The sequence below is a fragment of the Salvelinus alpinus genome, chromosome 14 (assembly GCF_045679555.1).
Source record: "Salvelinus alpinus chromosome 14, SLU_Salpinus.1, whole genome shotgun sequence".
Taxonomy (NCBI): domain Eukaryota; kingdom Metazoa; phylum Chordata; class Actinopteri; order Salmoniformes; family Salmonidae; genus Salvelinus; species Salvelinus alpinus.
The window spans coordinates 40,363,641-40,386,185 of record NC_092099.1 but is presented as its reverse complement, the minus strand read 5'-3'; the positions used below and the strand labels follow the sequence as shown (position 1 = coordinate 40,386,185).

Sequence of the window (22,545 nt, the reverse complement as noted above, 5' to 3'; positions counted from 1 at the left end):
GACTGGGGCGAAGGTTCACCTTCCAACAGGACAACGTCCCTAATCACATAACAAAGACAACACAGGAGTGGCTTCGGGACAAGTCTATGACTGTCCTTGAGTGGCCCAGCCAGAGCTCAATCAAACATCTCTGGAGAGACCTGAAAATAGCTGTGCAGCAACGCTCCCCATCCAACCTGACAGAGCTTGAGAGGATCTGCAGAGAAGAATGATAAAAACTCCCCAAATACAGGTGTGCCAAGCTTGTAGTGTCGTACCCAAGAAGACTGAAGGCTGTAATCACTGCTAAAAGTGCTTCTACAAAATACTGAGTAAAGGGTCTGAATACTTATGTACATGTGATTTTATATATATATATATTTATTTTTTATAAATTTGCAAAAAGGTCAATAACTGTAGTTGTATTGTCATTACGGTGTATTGTGTGTAGATTGATGAGAAAAAAACTAACATTTAATACTTTTTAGAATAAAGCTATAACGCAATAAAGTGTGGAAAAAGTAACATGTAATGTGTAAAGTAATGTGTAATGTCTGTGTAACTGTTGGCTTCTGATGTTCTTTGACTTTAGGAAAATCTACTGGACAGATGGCAACACGATAAACATAGCCAACATGGATGGGAGCAACAGCAAGGTCCTTCACCAGAACCAACGGGATCCAGTCGGTCTGTTGAACATTATAGCTCTGTTTGTTTCGACTGTGGAACACTACTGCATGTTCCAACACTATGTTTCCAACATTCTTTATCATGGGACAGATTCCAATGTCATACACAGGAGCAGTACAACAACCTGGCAGTACTGCTTTGGCCAATGTAGGGTGTACATTTGAGGACTTCCCTAGTCCTGATAACGAAAGGCCTAAAATTAACACCATACATATTTCTACCTGCATATCCCCTGATCATAAGCACTGGTTGATGTGTTTTTTCTTCTATTCTTATAAAGCAAAATTACAAATGGTTGGGATTTAAATAATTTGCTACACTTGAATAACTGAAAACATCATCTGCTGCCATACACAGTTGTTCAACCTGAAGCTTGTATACTCAGATGATACAAGCTTCAGTGAACAATGGTGCATCTGCATGTTCATGCATCAAGCAGCTGTTCTGTTCTCACCGCATATGTAGACCTGCAAGGTCAAGTCTTCACTTTCTCAGTTAAACACAGTATCATTGTATTTGATGGGTCTCAATCGGGTTGACTTGATGGGCCCTGTCAGAAATATAAATTGATGGTTCACAATATACATCACATTACATCATGTATGATGATGGGCCGGACCTGCGGATGGGAGTAAATTAATGATGTGTTGTGACTGTGAATCTGCCGTCCATAAATCCACACACACACAGAGAAAGCTGTTCATAGACACAATTGAAATAGCCTCCAGTTGCCACCATCAATAGTGCCGTTCATGTCCGCTGGAGATTGGTCAAATTATTTATAATGTCAAGTGGAGGTCATAGAGATATCCCAGGCAGGCCGCGACGAATCATTCCAACAACCACACACACACACACACACACACACACACACACACACACACACACACACACACACACACACACACACACACACACACACACACACACACACACACACACACACAAACACACACGCACACGCACACGCACACACTCGCAAACAAGTAGGCATGCACACACTCACAAACACAGACACAAGTGCACACCCACATTAACACTCAATCTTATAGATACAAATAAAGGCCCATATGGAGTCACATCCCAGGCCGCAAAAAGTATTCCAACAATCTCACACTCATCCTCACAGTATCATCTCCGTGCCCAAGAAAGGGAAAGTAACTGAACTGAATGACTATTGACCCGTAGCACTCACTTCCGTCATCATGAAGTGAAGTCAAAGATCACATCACCTCCTCACTTCCTCCCTCCCCGACACACTCAACCCTCTCCAATTCGCCTACCACCCAACAGATCCACGGACGATGCAATCACCACTGTACTGCACGCTGCCCTCACCCACCTGGACAAGAGGAATGCATATGTGAGGATGCTATTCATCGACTACAGCTTGGCCTTCAATACCATGGTGCCCTCTAAGCTCACCACAATGCTCACGGTCCTGGGACTGAACTCATCACTATGCAACTGGGTACTGGAGTTCCTGACGGGCCGCCCCCAAGTGGTGATGGTAGGCAACATTACCTCCTTCACACTGATCCTCATAAGGGTTTGTCCTCAGTCCCCTCCTGTACTCCCTGCATACCCACGACTGTGTGGCCTCACAACTCCATCATCAAGTTCACTGATGATATGACAGTAGTAGGCCTGATTACGAACAACCACGAAACGGCCTACATGGAGGAGGTTGGCACTCTGACGGTGTGGTGCCAGGTGAACAACATATCCCTCAACGTCAACAAAACAAAGGGGCTGATTGTGGATTTTAGGAAGAACCAGGCTGGGCACGCCCACATCCTCATCAACGGAGCCACCGTGGAGACGGTTAAAAACACATCTGAAATGGTCAAACCACACGGACACAGTGGGGAAGAAGGCACGACAGTGACTCTTCAACTTCAGGAGGCTGAATAAATGTGTCATTTCTCATTGGGCCCTCACTGTGTTCTACAGGAGTACCATCGAGAGCATTCTGTCGGGCTGCATCACAGCTTGATACGGCAACTCCACCGCTGCGGACCACAAGGCGCTATAGAGGGTGGTACACTCAGCCGAACACACCATTGGGTGCACACTGCCTGCCCTCCAGGACACCGAGAACATCAGGTGTCGCAAGAAGATCAACCTCAGCCACCCGAGCCACGGCCTGTTATCCCCGCTTCCGTCACTCAGACGCGGGCAGTACAGGAGCATCATGGTTAGCACTAACAGACTGGCCAATATATTCTACAGCCAAACCATCAGGCTGCTGAACAGCAGCCTACGGACAATTACCATGCCCACACCCCAATTATCATTATACTGTATGTATGTATCCTTGTCACAGTTGTAAACGTACCGTATATATGTACAGTATGTTTTATTGTTTTATTATTATTGTTTCATTCACACCTGTATTGTTGGAGCTTGGAGCTTAAGTATTTCACTGTACACTCCAAGTAGGCTACATCTGCGACCCTGTGTATGTGACTAAATAAAAAATTATCTAATCAAGGAAACACACATATTATACATCTGACTTGAAAAATAAAATGCACTATATTTCACCACTCACCAGATTTTCATTTTATAGTGACATAAAGGTTTAATACCTATTATTAACCCTGTCATTCTTCTCCCCAGGTCTCTCCATAGACTATACAGCCAACAAGCTGTACTGGATCAGCTCTGGTAATGGCACTATCAACAGGTGCAATGTGGACGGTAGTGGTCTGGAGGTGCTGGAGAGCATGAAGAGGGAGCTAACCAAAGCCTCAGCATTGGCCGTTATGGGTGAGTAGTGGCTAGTTCCAAACATAGTGTACCCACATCCAATGACTGGTGGTCCTTTGTAGCTCAGTTGGTAGAGCATGGCACTTGTAATGCTAGGGTTGTGGGTTTGATTCCTGGGACTACCCCTTTATAAATGTATCGCTAAATTGCATATATTAATGACTTGCAGGTGCTGGGTACACAAAATATAAACTCAGGAAATAAAGAATATATACCTGCACATTGATGAAGGCTCCCGCTGTTGTATTGTGCAATGTTTCGACCTGAAGGTCTTTATCAGGCTTGAGTAGTGGAAAATGTCAGCCAGTGCATCAGATCCATGTCATTGATTAAGGGAGAACGTGGGGAGGATTAGGGCCTAGGTGTGGTATGTGTTGCTAGTTAAGTGGCTCCTGGATAAAGCCATTTAACCAATACTATGTTTTGACTGACAGTTCTGCTTCACTCTGTGTGAAATTGTCTGGGCATTAGATAATTAAAACACTGGTTGGAGCTGCAGCTTGACTGATGATAGACTGTTTTGTAATTAGAATGGATGTGGATGGCCATTGTGGAGTGTTGTTGCTTGGTATCAGTGCTGGATGCAATATGTTGGAGGATCCATCACTTGGATTTGTGTGTGTGTTTGTTTCATAAGGAAATGTGCTGAAACATTATATTTCTCCAACATGGTCCTTCTTTTCAATAAGATGGCATTTCTTTCTCAAGACCATTTGTTTTGTTGTGCCATTACACCGTACATAATAAAAAGACTCATGAATGAATGAACTGATTCCAAAACTTGATGACACTTTCATGCAAAAGGCTATGTGTAGTCACAGTCTACATTGAGTTGAAAAGTTTGAAAGGAGTTTGGAATCTGTGAATGCATATTTTTCAATAAACATTTATACATAGTGGGAATAGAAATTAAAATGTCATCATTCTCTATTCTTTTTCCTCCACTGGCAACTAGTCAGCAGCACGGTAGTACTTAAATTGAAGAGAGGAAAGTAAAGTTTAGCCTCAGAGGATGACAAAACATATGCCAAACATCCAAGTAGGGGAATGTTAATGGGATTGATTTAAGACCAGATGGAAAGGGAAAGTAAGACCACAGTGTCTCATAAGACATTTAATTCAGCACAAAGCATCTGGCTTCTTAATTGCATTACATTCGATACACCATTTTGGATTCAGGATACCATTTTTTTTTGGAACTACACTTCCTAACAGTTCCAATCTGGACAATTGGGAGGAAGCCTCTTGCTGTATGAAGGTACATGTCTGTTTTCCAGGAGTGGTAATGAGAAGCAGTGGCAGAAGGTTGCTGTTTAAACTTGGTGTTGTCGGTCAGAAACGTTGTCAGAGGAAAATTCACTGTCCTTTGATACACTGTACTGTATTTAGGCATTGCAGTGCAGTCCTCGTTCCTCCGTGAACAAACGTGTGCCTCTCTCTCGCTGTGAGTTTAAAAATACCCAATTAGGCTGTCAGAAAGTGAAGAAACGAGTATAGAAGTTGGCTTCGTTACTTTATAGTGTCTGCTTAGAGTCTGGAGGTATGGAAGTTGGAACAAACGTGACAATCCATTCACTTCATATATTAAAAACACTTTTTAAGTTGGCAACCATTTTAGAGTTTTACTTTACGGAGGAAGTACAGTAAAGTAAAATGTTCTCGCAGTTAAAATGGAGACCGAGTTGGAGACTTCATTATCGCATTCCACAAAATGTGAACCAAAATGCAAGGTGACAAAGATTAATGACCTGATATCAAAGCAGTAGAAACTTCCAGTAGATCAGTGGAATGATGTGTTCACAACAAGCCATCTATCACACAGTTTGGTTGTAATGCTTTTCATTGCTTTGACTGGGATATTTCTATTCTGCCAAAGAAAGAGAACAATTGTGCAATGGTTTTATATTCTAAGTGTTTATGTTGGATTTTGGAAAGGGTGTGTGTTTGTGTGTGTGCGTGCGTGTGCGTGTGCGAAACATGTTTGTAAAACAGTCCTCAACCAGGTGTTTGTAACTCTTAGTTCACAACAGCCATTATCATAAAAATGTCATGGTCTGAAGGTTATGAGCTTGCTGATTAGAACAGTGACACAGGTCAGACTAACATTTTGGCAATACAAAGGTAGCTTACACAGTAGCTTTGTGTAACCGATGTCCATTGAATTGCAAATATTGTGTTTGAATGCATTTTCCTTGCAACTTTATAGCAATTTGGTTCTAATTTCAAATCAGATATAATTTTTTTTTATTCAACTGAAAATGAAAACCAACAAACTGAACAGACACAAACAGTCAACACCACACAATGTCATATAAAGATCTCCAGGCCATGATAAATCTGAAAGAAAAAAGGAACATTTAGTAGATTATAGGCATTGCTTGAAGTGTAGTGTTAATAAAAATGTCCCTACCATCATATCTAAGCCAATATGAAACCAATATCGATGGAAGTTCACAAATCAGCTTGCCTGGAGGTACACAACACACTCCCCACCTCTCATCAAATCAAACGTTATTTGTCACATGCACCGAATACAACAGGTGTAGAGTAGACCTTAGAGTGAAATGCTTACTTACAAGCCCTTAACTTCTTGTGGCTGATATGACAACAGCCAGTGAAAGTGCAGGGCGCCAAATTCAAACAACAGAAATCTCATAATTAAAATTCCTCAAACATACAGTATATCATAAAAGTGAGTACACCCCTCACATTTTTTTGAGTATATCTTTTCATGTGGCAACACTGAAGAAATGACACTTTGCTACAATGTAAAGTAGTGAGTGTACAGCTTGTATAACAGTGTAAATTTGCTGTCCCTCAAAATAACTCACACAGCCATTAATGTCTAAACCACTGGCAACAAAAGTGAGTACACCCCTAAGTGAAAATGTCCAAATTGGGCACAATTAGCCATTTTCCCTCTCCGGTGTCATGTGACTCGTTAGTGTTACAAGGTCTCAGGTGTGAATGGGGAGCAGGTGTGTTAAATTTGGTGTCATCGCTCTCACACTCCCTCATACTGACTGGTCACTGGAAGTCACATGAAAAGATATACTCAAATATTTACAAAAATGTGAGGGGTGTACTCACTTTTGTGATATACTGTACATGTGTCTTATATCATTTTAAAGGTAATCTTGTTGTTAATCCCACCAAAGTGTCCGATTTCAAATATGCTTTTCAGCGAAAGCACTACAAACGATTAGGTTAGGTCACCACCAAACCACAATAAGCACAGCCATTTTTCCAGCGAAAGATAGCAGTCAGAAAAAGCAGAAATAGAGATAAAATTAATCACTAACCTTTGATTATCTTCATCAGATGACACTCATAGGACTTCATGTTACACAATACATGCATGTTTTGTTTGATAAAGTTCATATTTATAACAAAAAATCTGAGTTTACATTGGCGCTTTACATTCACTAGTTATGCAAAAACATCAAGTGATTTTGCATAGCCACATCGTTTCAACAGAAATACTCATCATAAATGTAGATGATAATACAAGTTATACACATGGAATTATAGATATACCTCTCCTTAATGCAACCGCTGTGTCAGATTTTAAAAAAACTTGAAGGAAAAAGCAAATCATGCAATAATATGAGACGGAGCTCAGAATAATAGCCAAATTAGCCGCCATGTTGGGGTCAACAGAAACCAGAAAATACATGATAAATGTTTCCTTACCTTTGATGAACTTCATCAGAATGCAGTCCTAGGAATCCCAGGTCCACAATAAATGCTTGATTTGTTCGATAATGTCCGTTATTTATGTCCAATTAGCTACTTTGGTTAGCGCGTTTGGTAAACAATTCCAAAGTCACAAAGCACGTCCACTATAACGTGACGAAATGTCCAAAAGTTCCGTAACAGTCAGTAGAAACATGTCAAACGATGTACTGAATCAATCTTTAGAATGTTGTTAACATACATCTTGAATAACGTTCCAACCGGAGAATTAGATTGACTTCAGATGAGCGGTGGAACGGAGGTTCTCCTCATGTGAACGCGCATGTGAAAGCATGGTCAGCTTGTGGCAGTGGTGACTAATTCCTGTCTCCTTCGGCCCCCTTTCACATTAGAGTCATCAGACAAAGTTCTATTGACTGTTGACATCTAGTGGAAGCCGTCATCAATATCTCGCTGTAATTTCAATGAGAGCATGGTTGAAAATCTGCCACCTCAGAAACAATTCAAACAGGAAGTGGTACTTCTCAGGTTTTTGCCTGCCATATGAGTTATGTTATACTCACAGACATAATTCAAACAGTTTTAGAAACTTCAGAGTGTTTTCTATCCAATATGAATAATAATATGCATATATTAGCAACTGGGACTGAGGAGCAGGCAGTTTACTATGGGCACCTCTGTGCACCTTTCATCCAAGCTACTCAATACTGCCCCTGGAGCCATAAGAAGTTAATGCAGTTTTAAGAAAAAAATGAAAAAAAGTAAGAGATAAGAATAACAAATAATTTAGAGCAGCAGTGAATAACAATAGCATGAGTATATACAAGGGGTACTGGTAGAGAGTCAATGTGCGGGGGCACCGGTGTCAAGGTAATTGAGGTAATATTTACATGTAGGTAGAGTTGTTAAAGTGACTATGCATAGATAATAACAGAGAGTAGCAGCAGCGTACAAGGGGGGGGGGGGGGGGGGGCAATGCAAAAAGTCTGGGTAGCCATTTAATTAGTTGTTTCTAGAGTCTTATGGCTTGAGGGTAGAAGCTGATTAGAAGTCTCTTGGACCTACACTTGGTGCTCTGGTACCGCTTGCCGTGCGGTAGCAGAGAGAACAGTCTATGACTAGGGTGGCTGGAGTCTTTGACAATTTTTAGGGCCTTCCTCTGACACCACCTGGTATTGAGGTCCTGGATGGCAGGCAGCTTGGCCCCGGTGATGTACTGGGCCGTATGCACTACCGTCTGTAGCGCCTTGCAGTCGGAGGCCAAGTAGTTGCCATACCAGGCAGTGATGCAACCCGACAGGATGCTCTCGATGGTGCAGCTGTAAAACCCTTTGAGGATATGAGGACACATGCCAAATCCTTTCAGTCTCCTGAGGGGAATAGGTTTTGTCGTGCCCTTTTCACGACTCTCTTGGTGTGTTTGGACCACAATAGTTTGTTGGTGATGTGGACGCCAAGGAACATGAAGCTCTCAACCTGCTCCACTACAGCCCTGTCGATGAGAGTGGGGGCGTGCTTGGTCCTCCTTTTCCTGTAGTCCACAATCATCTCCTTTGTCTTGATCACGTTGAGGGAGAGGTTGTTGTCCTTGTACCACACGGTCAGGTCTCTGACCTCCTCCCTATAGGCTGTCTCATCGTTGTCAGTTGTCATCGGCAAACTTAATGATGGTGTTGGAGTCGTGCCTGGCCTTGCAGTCATGAGTGAACAGGGAGTACTGGAGGGGGACTGAGCACGCACCCCTGAGGTGACCCCATGTTGAGGATCAGCATGACAGATGTGTTGTTACCTACCCTTACCACCTGGGGGCGGCCCATCAGGAAGTCCAGAATCCAGTTGCAGAGGGATGTGTTTAGTCCCAGGGTCCCTAACTTAGTGATGAGCTTTGAGGGCACTATGGTGTTGAACTCTGAGCTGTAGTCCATGAATAGCATTCTCACATAGGTGTTCCTTTTTGTCCAGGTGTGAAGGGCAGTGTGGAGTGCAATAGAGATTGCATCATCTGTGGATCTGTTGGGGCGGTATGCGAATAGGAGTGGGTCTAGGGTTTCTGGGATAATGGTGTTGATGTGAGCCATGACCAGCATTTCAAAGCATTTCATGGCTACAGACGTGAGTGCTACAGGTCGGTAGTCATTTAGGCAGGTTACCTTAGTGTTCTTGGGCACAGGGACTATGGTGGTCTGCTTGAAACATGTTGGTATTACAAACTCAGACAGGGAGAGGTTGAAAATGTCAGTGAAGACTCTTGCCAGTTGGTCAGCGCATGCTCAGAGTACACGTTCTGGTAATCCGTCTGGCCCTGCGGCCTTGTGAATGTTGGCTGCGGAGAGCATGATCAGACAGTCGCCCGGAACAGCTTGAGCTCTCATGCATGTTTCAGTGTTACTTGCCTCGAAGATAGCACAGAAGGTATTTAGCTTGCCTGGTAGGTTCGTGTCACTGGGCAGCTCTCAGCTGTGCTTCCCTTTATAGTCTGTAATAGTTTGCTAGCCCTGCCACATCCGACAAGCGTCGGAGCCGGTGTATTTGATCTTAGTTCTGTATTGAAGCTTTGCCTTTTTGATGGTTCATCGGAGTGCATAGCGGGATTTCTTATATGCTTCCGGGTTAGAGTCTCACTCCTTGAAAGCTGCCGCTTTATTCTTTAGCTCAGTGCGAATGTTTTCTGTAATCCATGGCTTCTGGTTGGGGTATGTATGTAAAGTCACTGTGGGGATGACGTCATCGATGCACTTCTTAAGGAAGTCAGTGACTGATGTGGTGTACTCCTCAATGCCATCGGAAGTACCCGGAATGTATTCCATTCTATGCTAGCAAAACAGTCCTGTAGTTTAGCATCTCCTTCATCTGACCACTTTCTCACTGGTGTTTACTACTTTAATTTTTGCATGTAAGCAGGAATCAGGAGGATATAATTATGGTCAGATTTGCCAAATGGAGGGCAAGGGAGAGCTTTGTACTCATCTCTGTGTGTGGAGTGAAGGTGGTCTAGAGTTTTTTCCCTCTGGTTGCACTTCTAAGGGAGTGTGTCTTATATCGGCTGAAAGCTTAAATTATTGTTAACTTCTCTAGGGTTCGTGAGACGGTAGCGTCCCACCTCTTCAACAGCCAGTGAAACTACTGGCCGCCAAATTCAAATACAGAAATACCTATTATAAAAATTCAGAAAACAAAAACATATTTTACATAGGTTTAAAGATTAACTTCTTGTGAATCGAACCACGGTGTCAGATTTAAAAAATGCTTTACGGCGAAAGCATACCTTACGATTATTTGAGAACGTAGTCCACTAGACAAATCATTTCAAACAGTAACCAGCCAAGTAGAACAGTTACACAAGTCAGAAATAGAGACAAAATTAATCCCTTACCTTTGATGATCTTCATATGGTTGCACTCAGCAGACATTCATTTACTCAATAAATTTTCCTTTTGTTCGAGAAAGTCTCTTTATATCCAAAAACCTCAGTTTTGTTCGCGCGTTTTCTTCAGTAATCCACAGGCTCAAACACAGTCAAAACAGGAAGACGAAAAAATCCTAATTGTATCCGTAAAGTTCAGAGGAACATGTCAAACGATGTTAATATTCAATCCTCAGGTTGTTTTTAGCCTAAATAATCTATAATATTTCAACCGGACAATAACGTTGTCAATTTAAAAGGTAAACAAGAAACGCGCTCTCTCGGTCGTGCGCATGAAAAAGCTCTGTGACACTTTAGGGTCCACTCATTCAGACTGCTCTTACTTCCTCATTTTTCAGGATACAAGCCTGAAACAATTTCTAAAGACTGTTGACATCTAGTGGAAGGCATAGAAACTGCAATTTGAGTCCTAAGTCAATGGATACTGTAATGGCATTGAATAGAAAACTACAAAACCAACAAAAAACTACTTCCTGAATGGATTTTTCTCAGGTTTTCGCCTGCCAAATCAGTTCTGTTATACTCACAGACACTATTTTAACAGTTTTGGAAACTTTCGAGTGTTTTCTATCCAAGTTATATGCATATCATATCTTCTGGGCAGTTTAATTTGGGCATGCATTTCATCCAAAATTCTGAATGCTGCCCCCTAACTTAGAGAAGTTAATCTAACTCCACTGTCTGATTTACAGTAGCTTTAACAGCGAAAACATGCCATAAGATTGTTTGAGGTCGGCGCCCCACATCAAAATATTTTTCCACCGGCACAGGTTTCATACATTCACAAATAACCATTAAATATTCACTTACTTTTTGAAAATCTTCCTCTGATTTGTCATCCAAAGGGTCCCAGCTATAACATGTAGTGTTTTTTTGTTAGATAAAATCCTTCTTTATATCCCAAAAAGTCAATTTAGTTGGCACCATCGAGTTGAGTAATCCACTCATTCAACATGCAGAAAAAGGAATCCAAAAATCTACCCCTAAACTTTGTTTCAACAACTCAAAATACATTTCTATTTACTATTCAGATACCCTAAAATGTAATCAAACTATAATATTTCTTATGGAACAAAGTATGTTCAATAGGAAACCGGTTTTAGCAGGTGTGTAATTGGGGCGCGCAAACAAGAATTTCCAAGACTGTGTCCTTCTGCTAAAACGTATATTTCTTATTCGTTTTTGAAGTTACAAGCCTGAAACCTTGAACATAGCCTTCTGATACCTTGTGGAAGCCATGGGAATTGCATCCAGGTAGCTAAGTTTCAATATGACCTTACTCTTGCATTTCTAAGAGGATGGTCTCTCAACAAAAAAAAATCAGGTTGGTTTTTCTTTGGATTTTCTCCTACCATATCTATTGTGTTATATTCACCTGCATTATTTTAACATTTCTACAAACTTCAAAGTGTTTTATTTCCAATGGTACCAATTATATGCATATCCTGGCTTCAGGGCCTGAGCTACAGGCAGTTTACTTTTGGCACGTCATTCAGAAAGAAAGTGTAGAAAAAAGGGGCAAAGCCCTAAGTTAACATGCTGATAGAAATTAGGTCAAACTGATTTAAGTTTTCCTGCATTAAAGTCCCCGGCAACTATGAGCGTTTGCTCATCCTGTTTGCTTATGGTGGAATACAGTTCATTGAGTGCGGGTTTAGTGCAAACATCGGTCTGTGGTGGTCTGTAGACAGCTATGAAAAATACAGATGAAAACTCTCTAGGTACAGTTGAAGTCCGAAGTTGACATACACTTAGGTTGGAGTCACTAAAACACGTTTTCAACCACTCCACAAATTTCTTGTTAACTTTTTTTGGTATAGGGGGAAGCATTTTCACTTTTGGATGAATTTCGTGCCGATAGTGAACTGCCTCCTACTCTGTCCCACATGCTAATATATGCATATTATTATTACTATTGGATAGAAAACACTCTGAAGTTTCTAAAACTGTTTGAATGATGTCTGTGAGTATAACAGAACTCATATTGGAATTGGAATCCAAGATGGCGTAGCAGTCAGATGTCCTTTGTCCTCGTCCTGTCCCGTGTATATATTTTTTATATATTTTTCTTCGCATTTCTTTTTATATATATTTTTTTTCTTCTTAAAAACTCAACTTCAAAACACTCTCCTGCAACCTACCTCACCAAATGTGGGGCGGATCTGTTTTTTTTTTCTCCTCAAAGGTATTATTCACCTCGTATCCGAAATCTACAACAGAAGCTAGCCAGAAGTTAGCCAGCTCACAAGCTAACGTGAGTAGTTCAGCTAACCACAGCTAGCGCTTATCAGCTATCCTTTAGCTCGGAAAACTATTGCCAGTTTTGTACAACGCGACTCAGACCAGAGCATACCAGACCTATTTTCTCTCCATATCCCCGGATTTTTACCGCAAGCTCTGGACATTTACACCTGGATCTTGCAGCTAACTAGCTGCTATCCGAGTGACTATTGGCTAACATCAATTCCGGAGCAAACACCAATTATCCCGGAGCTAGCCAGCTGAAGAGTTCCATCAGCCACTCCTGGGCTACAATCACCTATCCGGACCCGTTTTACTGCCGATGCGGAGCCCCACCGGGCCTTCACGACTGGGATACCGACGTTATCTGCCCGAGGGAGTTATTCATCTAGCCAGAAGTAAGCCAGCTCACAAGCTAACGTGAGTAGTTCAGCTAACCACAGCTAGCGCTTATCAGCTATCCTTTAGCTCGGAAAACTATTGCCAGTTTTGTACAACGCGACTCAGACCAGAGCATACCAGACCTATTTTCTCTCCATATCCCCGGATTTTTACCGCAAGCTCTGGACATTTACACCTGGATCTTGCAGCTAACTAGCTGCTATCCGAGTGACTATTGGCTAACATCAATTCCGGAGCAAACACCAATTATCCCGGAGCTAGCCAGCTGAAGAGTTCCATCAGCCACTCCTGGGCTACAATCACCTATCCGGACCCGTTTTACTGCCGATGCGGAGCCCCACCGGGCCTTCACGACTGGGATACCGACGTTATCTGCCCGAGGGAGTTATTCAACTGGCCCCTCCATCGCGACGTAACCTGAACGCCCATATGCTAACTGCGGCCCGCTAATCGTTAGCTGTCTTGAGCATATCGGCTGCTATCTGAACAGGTCTATCGAACAATCTTACGCCGCGGGCTAGCTTAGTGGAGGCCTCACTGCTCCATCTACGGCTGCCCCCTGGACACTATGATCACTTGGCTACATAGCTGATGCTTGCTTGACTGTCCATTAATTCACGGTACTCCATTCCGTTTATTTGTGTTTTATCTGTCGGCTCTGTGCTTTAACTCAGGATCTGTGTGTAGTTAATCCGACCCTCTCTGCCTAGCCGTCGCCATTTTTACCTGCTGCTGCTGTGTTAACTGACTAGCTGCTGTTATCTCACCTGTTGTTTTAGCTAGCTCTCCCAATCAAGACCTGCAATCACTTTATGCCTTATTGTATGTCTCCCTCAAATATCAATATGCCTTGCATACTGTTGTTCAGGCTAGTTATCATTGTTTTGGTTTGCAATGGACCCCGTAGTTCCACTCTCCGTACCTCCGATACCTCCTTTGTCCCACCCCCCACACATGCGGTGACCTCACCCATTGAGACCAGCATGTCCAGAGATACAACCTCTCTTATCATCACCCAGTGCCTGGGCTTGCCTCCGCTGTACCCACGCCCCACCATACCCCTGTCTGCACATTATGCCCAGAATCTATTCTACCACGCCCATAAATCTGCTCCTTTTATTCTTTGTCCCCAACGCTCTAGGCGACCAGTTTTGATAGCCTTTAGCCGCACCCTCATCCTACTACTCCTCTGTTCCTCGGGTGATGTGGAGGTAAACCCAGGCCCTGCATGTCCCCAGTCACCCTCATTTGTTGACTTCTGTGATCGAAAAAGCCTTGGCCTCATGCATGTCAACATCAGAAGCCTCCTCCCTAAGTTTGCCTTACTCACCGCTTTAGCACACTCTGCCAACCCTGATGTCCTTGCCGTGTCCGAATCCTGGCTTAGGAAGGCCACCAAAAATTCTGAGATTTCCATACCCAACTATAACACTTTCCGTCAAGATAGAACTGCCAAAGGGGGAGGAGTTGCAATCTACTGCAGAGATAGCCTGCAAAGTTCTGTCATACTTTCCAGGTCTATGCCCAAACAGTTCGAACTTCTAATTTTAAAAATTAATCTCTCCAGAAATAAGTCTCTCACTGTTGCCGCCTGCTACCGACCCCCCTCAGCTCCCAGCTGTGCCCTGGACACCATCTGTGAATTGATCGCTCCCCATCTAGCTTCAGAGTTTGTTCTGTTAGGTGACCTAAACTGGGATATGCTTAACACCCCGGCAGTCCTACAATCCAAGCTTGATGCCCTCAATCTCACACAAATCATCAAGGAACCCACCAGGTACAACCCTAAATCCGTAAACATGGGCACCCTAATAGACATTATCCTGACCAACCTGCCCTCCAAATACACCTCTGCTGTCTTCAATCAAGATCTCAGTGATCACTGCCTCATTGCCTGTATCCGCCACGGGTCCGCGGTCAAACGACCACCCCTCATCACTGTCAAACGCTCCCTAAAACACTTCTGCGAGCAGGCCTTTCTAATCGACCTGGCCCGGGTACCCTGGAAGGATATTGACCTCATCCCGTCAGTTGAGGATGCCTGGTCATTCTTTAAATGTTACTTCCTCACCATATTAGACAAGCATGCTCCGTTCAAAAAATGCAGAACCAAGAACAGATATAGCCCTTGGTTCACTCCAGACCTGACTGCCCTCGACCAGCACAAAAACATCCTGTGGCGAACTGCAATAGCATCGAAGAGCCCCCGCGATATGCAACTGTTCAGGGAAGTCAGGAACCAATACACGCAGTCAGTCAGGAAAGCAAAGGCCAGCTTTTTCAAGCAGAAATTTGCATCCTGTAGCTCTAACTCCAAAAAGTTCTGGGATACTGTAAAGTCCATGGAGAACAAGAGCACCTCCTCCCAGCTGCCCACTGCACTGAGGCTAGGTAACACGGTCACCACCGATAAATCCGTGATAATCGAAGACTTCAACAAGCATTTCTCAATGGCTGGCCATGCCTTCCTCCTGGCGACTCCAACCTTGGCCAACAGCCCCGCCCCCTCCGCTGCTACTCGCCCAAGCCTCCCCAGCTTCTCCTTTACCCAAATCCAGATAGCAGATGTTCTGAAAGAGCTGGAAAACCTGGACCCATACAAATCAGCTGGGCTTGACAATCTGGACCCCCTATTTCTGAAACTGTCCGCCGCCATTGTCGCACCCCCTATCACCAGCCTGTTCAACCTCTCCTTCGTATCTTCTGAGATCCCCAAGGATTGGAAAGCTGCCGCGGTCATCCCCCTCTTCAAAGGGGGAGACACCCTGGACCCAAACTGCTACAGACCTATATCCATCCTGCCCTGCCTATCTAAGGTCTTCGAAAGCCAAGTCAACAAACAGATCACTGACCATCTCGAATCCCACCGTACCTTCTCCGCTGTGCAATCCGGTTTCCGAGCCGGTCATGGGTGCACCTCAGCCACGCTCAAGGTACTAAACGATATCATAACCGCCATCGATAAAAGACATTACTGTGCAGCCGTCTTCATCGACCTGGCCAAGGCTTTCGACTCTGTCAATCACCATATTCTTATCGGCAGACTCAGTAGCCTCGGTTTTTCTAATGACTGCCTTGCCTGGTTCACCAACTACTTTGCAGACAGAGTTCAGTGTGTCAAATCGGAGGGCATGTTGTCCGGTCCTCTGGCAGTCTCTATGGGGGTACCACAGGGTTCAATTCTCGGGCCGACTCTTTTCTCTGTATACATCAATGATGTTGCTCTTGCTGCGGGCGATTCCCTGATCCACCTCTACGCAGACGACACCATTCTATATACTTCCGGCCCTTCCTTGGACACTGTACTATCTAACCTCCAAACGAGCTTCAATGCCATACAACACTCCTTCCGTGGCCTCCAACTGCTCTTAAACGCTAGTAAAACCAAATGCATGCTTTTCAACCGTTCGCTGCCTGCACCCGCACGCCCGACTAGCATCACCACCCTGGACGGTTCCGACCTAGAATATGTGGACATCTATAAGTACCTAGGTGTCTGGCTAGACTGCAAACTCTCCTTCCAGACTCATATCAAACATCTCCAATCCAAAATCAAAGCAAGAATCGGCTTTCTATTCCGCAACAAAGCCTCCTTCACTCACGCCGCCAAACTTACCCTAGTAAAACTGACTATCCTACCGATCCTCGACTTCGGCGATGTCATCTACAAAATAGCTTCCAATACTCTACTCAGCAAACTGGATGCAGTTTATCACAGTGCCATTCGTTTTGTTACTAAAGCACCTTATACGACCCACCACTGCGACCTGTATGCCCTAGTCGGCTGGCCCTCGCTACATGTTCGTCGTCAGACCCACTGGCTCCAGGTCATCTACAAGGCTATGCTAGGTAAAGTGCCGCCTTATCTCAGTTCACTGGTCACGATGGCTACACCCACCCGCAACACGCGCTCCAGCAGGTGTATCTCACTGATCATCCCTAAAGCCAAAACCTCATTTGGACGCCTTTCCTTCCAGTTCTCTGCTGCCTGCGACTGGAACGAATTGCAAAAATCTCTGAAGTTGGAGACTTTTATCTCCCTCAACAACTTTAAAAATCTGCTATCCGAGCAGCTAACCGATCGCTGCAGCTGTACATAGTCCATCTGTAAACTACCCACCCAATTTACCTACCTCACCCCCCATACTGCTTTTATTTATTTACTTTTCTGCTCTTTTGCACACCAGTATCTCTTCTTGCACATGATCATCTGATGATTTATCACTCCAGTGTTAATCTGCTCAATTGTAATTATTCGATTTATTGCCTACCTCATGCCTTTTGCACACATTGTATATAGATTCTCTTTTTTTTTTCTACCATGTTATTGACTTGTTTATTGTTTACTCCATGTGTAACTCTGTGTTGTCTGTTCACACTGCTATGCTTTATCTTGGCCAGGTCGCAGTTGCAAATGAGAACTTGTTCTCAACTAGCCTACCTGGTTAAATAAAGGTGAAATAAAAAAATAAAATAAATAAATATTGCAGGCAAAAACCTGAGAAAAAATCCAAACCGGAAGTGAAAATTCTGAGAGTGGTCGTTGTTAAAGTCATCGCTCGCCTATTCAATTCCCTGTAATATATGGATCTGTTTGCACTTCATACGCCGTCCACTAGATGTCAACAGTCAGTAGAAAGTGGAATGAAGCTTATACTGTGTTGTGGGACCGGATGGGAGGGGAATGAGTCAGTGGTCTGGCAGATTGCCAGTTCTTGGTCATGTGCTTTCCTCATTATATCGTCTTGGGTTCCATTACTTATAGAGACTGAAAATAATTCTCCGGTTGGAACCTTATTGGATATAAATGATAACAACATCCTGAAGATTGATTCTCTACTAAGTTTGACCAGTTTATTCGACCTGGAATATAACTTTTTGAAGTTTTCGTCCGACATTTGCCTGCATCTGGACACGTGTACTACACATGGTAGCAAAATTAGCTAATTGGACATAAGTAATGGACATTATCGAACAAAACAATGATTTATTGTGGAACTAGGATTCCTGGCACTGCATTCTGATGAAGATAATCAAAGGTAAGGGAATATTTATGATGTAATTTCGTATTTCTGTTGACTCCAACATGGCGGAGAAATGTTGTTACATCTGAGCGCCGTCTCAGATTATTGCATGGTGTGCTTTTACCGTAAAGTTTTTTTAAAATCTGACACAGCTGTTGCATTAGGAACAAGTGTATCTTTAATTATATGTAAAACATGTATCTTTCATCAAAGTTTATGATGAGGATTTCTGTTATTTGACGTGGCTCTCCGGATAAATGTAAACCGAGATTTGTGGATATAAATATGCACATTATCGAACAAAAAATATATGTATTGTGTAAGATGATATCATATGAGTGTCATCTGATGAAGATGTTCAAAGGTTAGTGATACATTTTATCTCTATTTCTGGTTTTTGTTACTACTATCTTTATCTGGGAAAATGGCTGTGTTTTCTGTGGCTATGTACTGAGCTAACATAATTGTTTGGTGTGCTTTCCCCATAAATCCTTTTTGAAATCAGACATGTTGTCTATATTCACAACATGTGTAGCTTTAATTTGGTATCTTTCATGTGTGATTTCATGAAAGATTGATTTTTATAGTAATATATTTGAATTTGGCGCGCTACATTTTTTCTGGATTTTTGCCAAGTGGGACGCTACCGTCCCACCTGTCCTAGAGAAGTTTACAAACTATGGTTTTGGCAAGTCGGTTAGGACATCTACTTTGTGCATGACACAAGTAATTTTTCAAACAATTGTTTACAGACAGATTATGTCACTTATAATTCACTGTATCAGTGGGTCAGAAGTTTACATACACTAAGTTGACTGTGCCTTTAAACAGTTTGGAAAATACCAGAAAATGATGTCATGGCTTTAGAAGCTTCTGATAGGCTAATTGACATAATTTGAGTCAATTGGAGGTGTGCCTGTGGATGTATTTCCAGGCCTACCTTCAAACTAAGTGCCTCTTTGCTTGACATCGTGGGAAAATCAAAGGAAATCAGCCAAGACCTCAGGAAATAAAATTGTAGACCTCCACAAGTCTGGTTCATCTTTGGGAGCAATTTCCAAACACCTGAAGGAACCACGTTCATCTGTACAAACAATAGTACGCAAGTATAAACACCATGGGCCCACGCAGCCGTTATACCACTCAGGAAGGAGACGCGTTCTGTCTCCTAGAGATGAATGTACTTTGGTGCGAAAAGTGCAAATTAATCCCAGAACAACAGCAAAGGACCTTGTGATTTTGCTGGAGGAAACAGATACAAAAGTATCTATATCCACAGTAAAACAAGTCCTTTATCGACATAACCTGAAAGGCCACTCAGCAAGGAAGATGCCATTGCTCTAAAACCGCCATAAATAGACCAGACTACAGTTTGCAACTGCACATGGGGACAAAGTTATAGACCCCCCTCAGCTCCCAGCTGTGCACTGGACACCATATGTGAATTGATTGCCCCCCATCTATCTTCAGAGTTCGTTCTGTTAGGTGACCTAAACTGGGATATGCTTAACACCCCGGCAGTCCTACAATCTAAGATAGATGCCCTCAATCTCAAACAAATTATCAAGGAACCCACCAGGTACAACCCTAAATCCGTAAACATGGGCAGCCTCATAGATATTATCCTGACCAACTTCCCCTCCAAATACACCTCTGCTGTTTTCAATCAGGATCTCAGCGATCACTGCCTCATTGCCTGCATCCGCTATAGGTCCGCGGTCAAACGACCACCCCTCATCATTGTCAAACGCTCCCTAAAACACCTCTGCGAGCAGGCCTTTCTAATCTACCTGGCCCGGGTATCGTGGAAGGATATTGACCTCATCCCGTCAGTTGAGGATGCCTGGTCGTTCTTTAAAAGTAATTTCCTTAGCATCTTAAATAAGCATGCCCCTTTCAAAAAATGTAGAACTAAGAACAGATATAGCCCTTGGTTCACTCCAGACCTGACTGCCCTCGACCAGCACAAAAACATCCTGTGGCGGACTGCACTAGCATCGAATAGTCCCCGCGATATGAAACTTTTCAGGGCAGTCAGGAACCAATACACGCAGTCAGTTAGGAAAGCAAAGGCAAGCTTTTTCAAACAGAAATTTGCATCCTGTAGCTCTAACTCCAAAAGGTTTTGGGACACGGTAATAAGTGCACTTCCTACCAGCTGCCCACTGCACTGAGGCTAGGTAACACTGTCACCACCGATAAATCCACGATAATCGAGAATTTCAATAAGCATTTCTCTACGGCTGGCCATGCTTTCCTCCTGGCTACCCCAACCCTGGCCAACAGCTCTGCACCCCCCACAGCTACTTGCCCAAGCCTCCCCAGCTTCTCCTTCACCCATATCCAGATAGTAGATGTTCTGAAAGAGCTGCAAAACTTGGACCGTACAAATCAGCTGGGCTAAACAATCTGGACCCTCTCTTTCTAAAATTATCCATTGTTGCAACCCCTACTACCAGTCTGTTCAACCTCTCTTTCATATTGTCCGAGATCCCTAAAGATTGGAAAGCTGCCGCGGTCATCACACTCTTCAAAGGAGGTGACACTCTAGACACCAGTATTTCTACTTGCACATCATCATCTGCTCATCTAGCACCCCAGTGTTAATTTGCTAAATTGTAATTATTTCGCTACTATGGCCTATTTATTGCATTACCTCTCCACGCCATTTGCACACACTGTATATAGGCTTTCTGTGTCGCACTGCTTTGCTTTATCTTGGCCAGGTCGCAGTTGTAAATGAGAACTTCTTCTCAACTAGCTTACCTGGTTAAATAAAGGTGAAATTAAAAATTAAAAAGATCGTACTTTTTGGAGAAATGTCCTCTGGTCTGATGAAACAAAAAATAGAACTGTTTGGCCATAATGACCATCGTTATGTTTGGAGGAAAAAGGGGGACGTTTGCAAGCCGAAGAACACCATCCCAACCGTGAAGCACGGGGGTGGCAGCATCATGTTGTGGGGGTGCTTTGCTGCAGGAAGGACTGGTGCACTTCAGAAAATACATGGCATCATTAGGTAGGAAAATTATGTGGATATATTGAAGCAACATCTCAAGACATCAGTCAGGAAGTTAAAACTTGGTCACAAATGGGTCTTCCAAGTGAACAATGACTAAAAACCTGACTCAGTTACACCAGCTCTGTTTGGAGGATCGGACCAAAAATTCACCCAACTTATTGTGGGAAGCTTGTGGAAGGCTACCCGAAACGTTTGACACAAGTTAAACAATTTAAAGGCAATGCTACCAAATACTAATTGAATGTATGTAAACTTCTGACCCACTGGGAATGTGATGAAAGTAATAAAAGCTGAAATAAATCATACTCTCTACTATTATTCTGACATTTCGCATTCTTAAAATAAAGTGGTGATCCTAACTAACCTAAGACAGGGAATTTTTACTCTGATTAATTGTCAGGAATTGTGAAACTGAGTTTAAATGTATTTGGCTAAGGTGTATGTAAACTTCCGACTTCAACTGTAGATAGTGTGGTCTACAGTTTGTTGTGAGATACTCTTTCTCAGGCGAGCAAAACCTCGAGACTTCCTTAGATATCATGCACCAGCTGTTTTTTTACAAATATGCATAGGCCCCTGCCCCATGTCTTACCAGAGGCTGCTGTTCTATCCTGCTGATAGAGTGTATAACCCGCCAACTGTATGTTATTAATGTCGTTGTTCTGCTACGACTCGGTGAAACATAAGATATTACAGTTTTTAATGTGGTTGGCAAAGGCAAATTAGCCACTTGTTTCCTGGTCCTCACAAGGCACCCCTATCTCTTTCCGTGAAATCTCAGTTTCTGTACGGGTGTTTGGAGTATTTCCTTCCCATCCAACTCATTAAAGATAAATTCTTCATCCAATTCAAGGTGAGTAATCACTGTTCTGATGTCCAGAAGCTCTTTTCGGTCATAAGAGACGGTAGCAGCAACATTATGCACAAAATAAGTTACAAAACAAACTTATTTTGTACAAACTGTCTAATTCATACTCTTCAGAGGGATAATGAACTTTATAGTGTCCTGCTATTTAAATTATGTATATGTATATACAGTGGGGAGAACAAGTATTGGATATACTGCCGATTTTGCAGGTTTTCCTACTTACAAAGCATGTAGAGGTCTGTAATTTTTATCATAGGTACACTTCAACAAAAATCCAGAAAATCACATTGTATGATTTTTAAGTAATTAATTTGCATAAGTAAGTAGGAAAACCTGCAAAATCGGCAGTGTATCAAATACTTGTTCTCCCCACTGTATATAATTTGGCTGTATGTATTTTTAGATATAGGCCTGTTGTAAATTATTA

At 42.9% G+C, this 22,545-nt stretch overlaps 1 protein-coding gene across 1 annotated transcript in view; it reads left to right on the top strand.

The window, feature by feature from the left end:
* LOC139538915 (low-density lipoprotein receptor-related protein 1B-like) overlaps positions 1-22,545 on the top strand; it is a 555,698-nt gene that overhangs the window by 355,432 nt on the left and 177,721 nt on the right. Inside the window, exons 30-31 of the mRNA XM_071341488.1 lie at positions 572-666; positions 3,292-3,441. Coding sequence (XP_071197589.1) covers positions 572-666; positions 3,292-3,441 — 245 coding nt within the window. The remainder of the gene's footprint in view (positions 1-571; positions 667-3,291; positions 3,442-22,545) is intronic.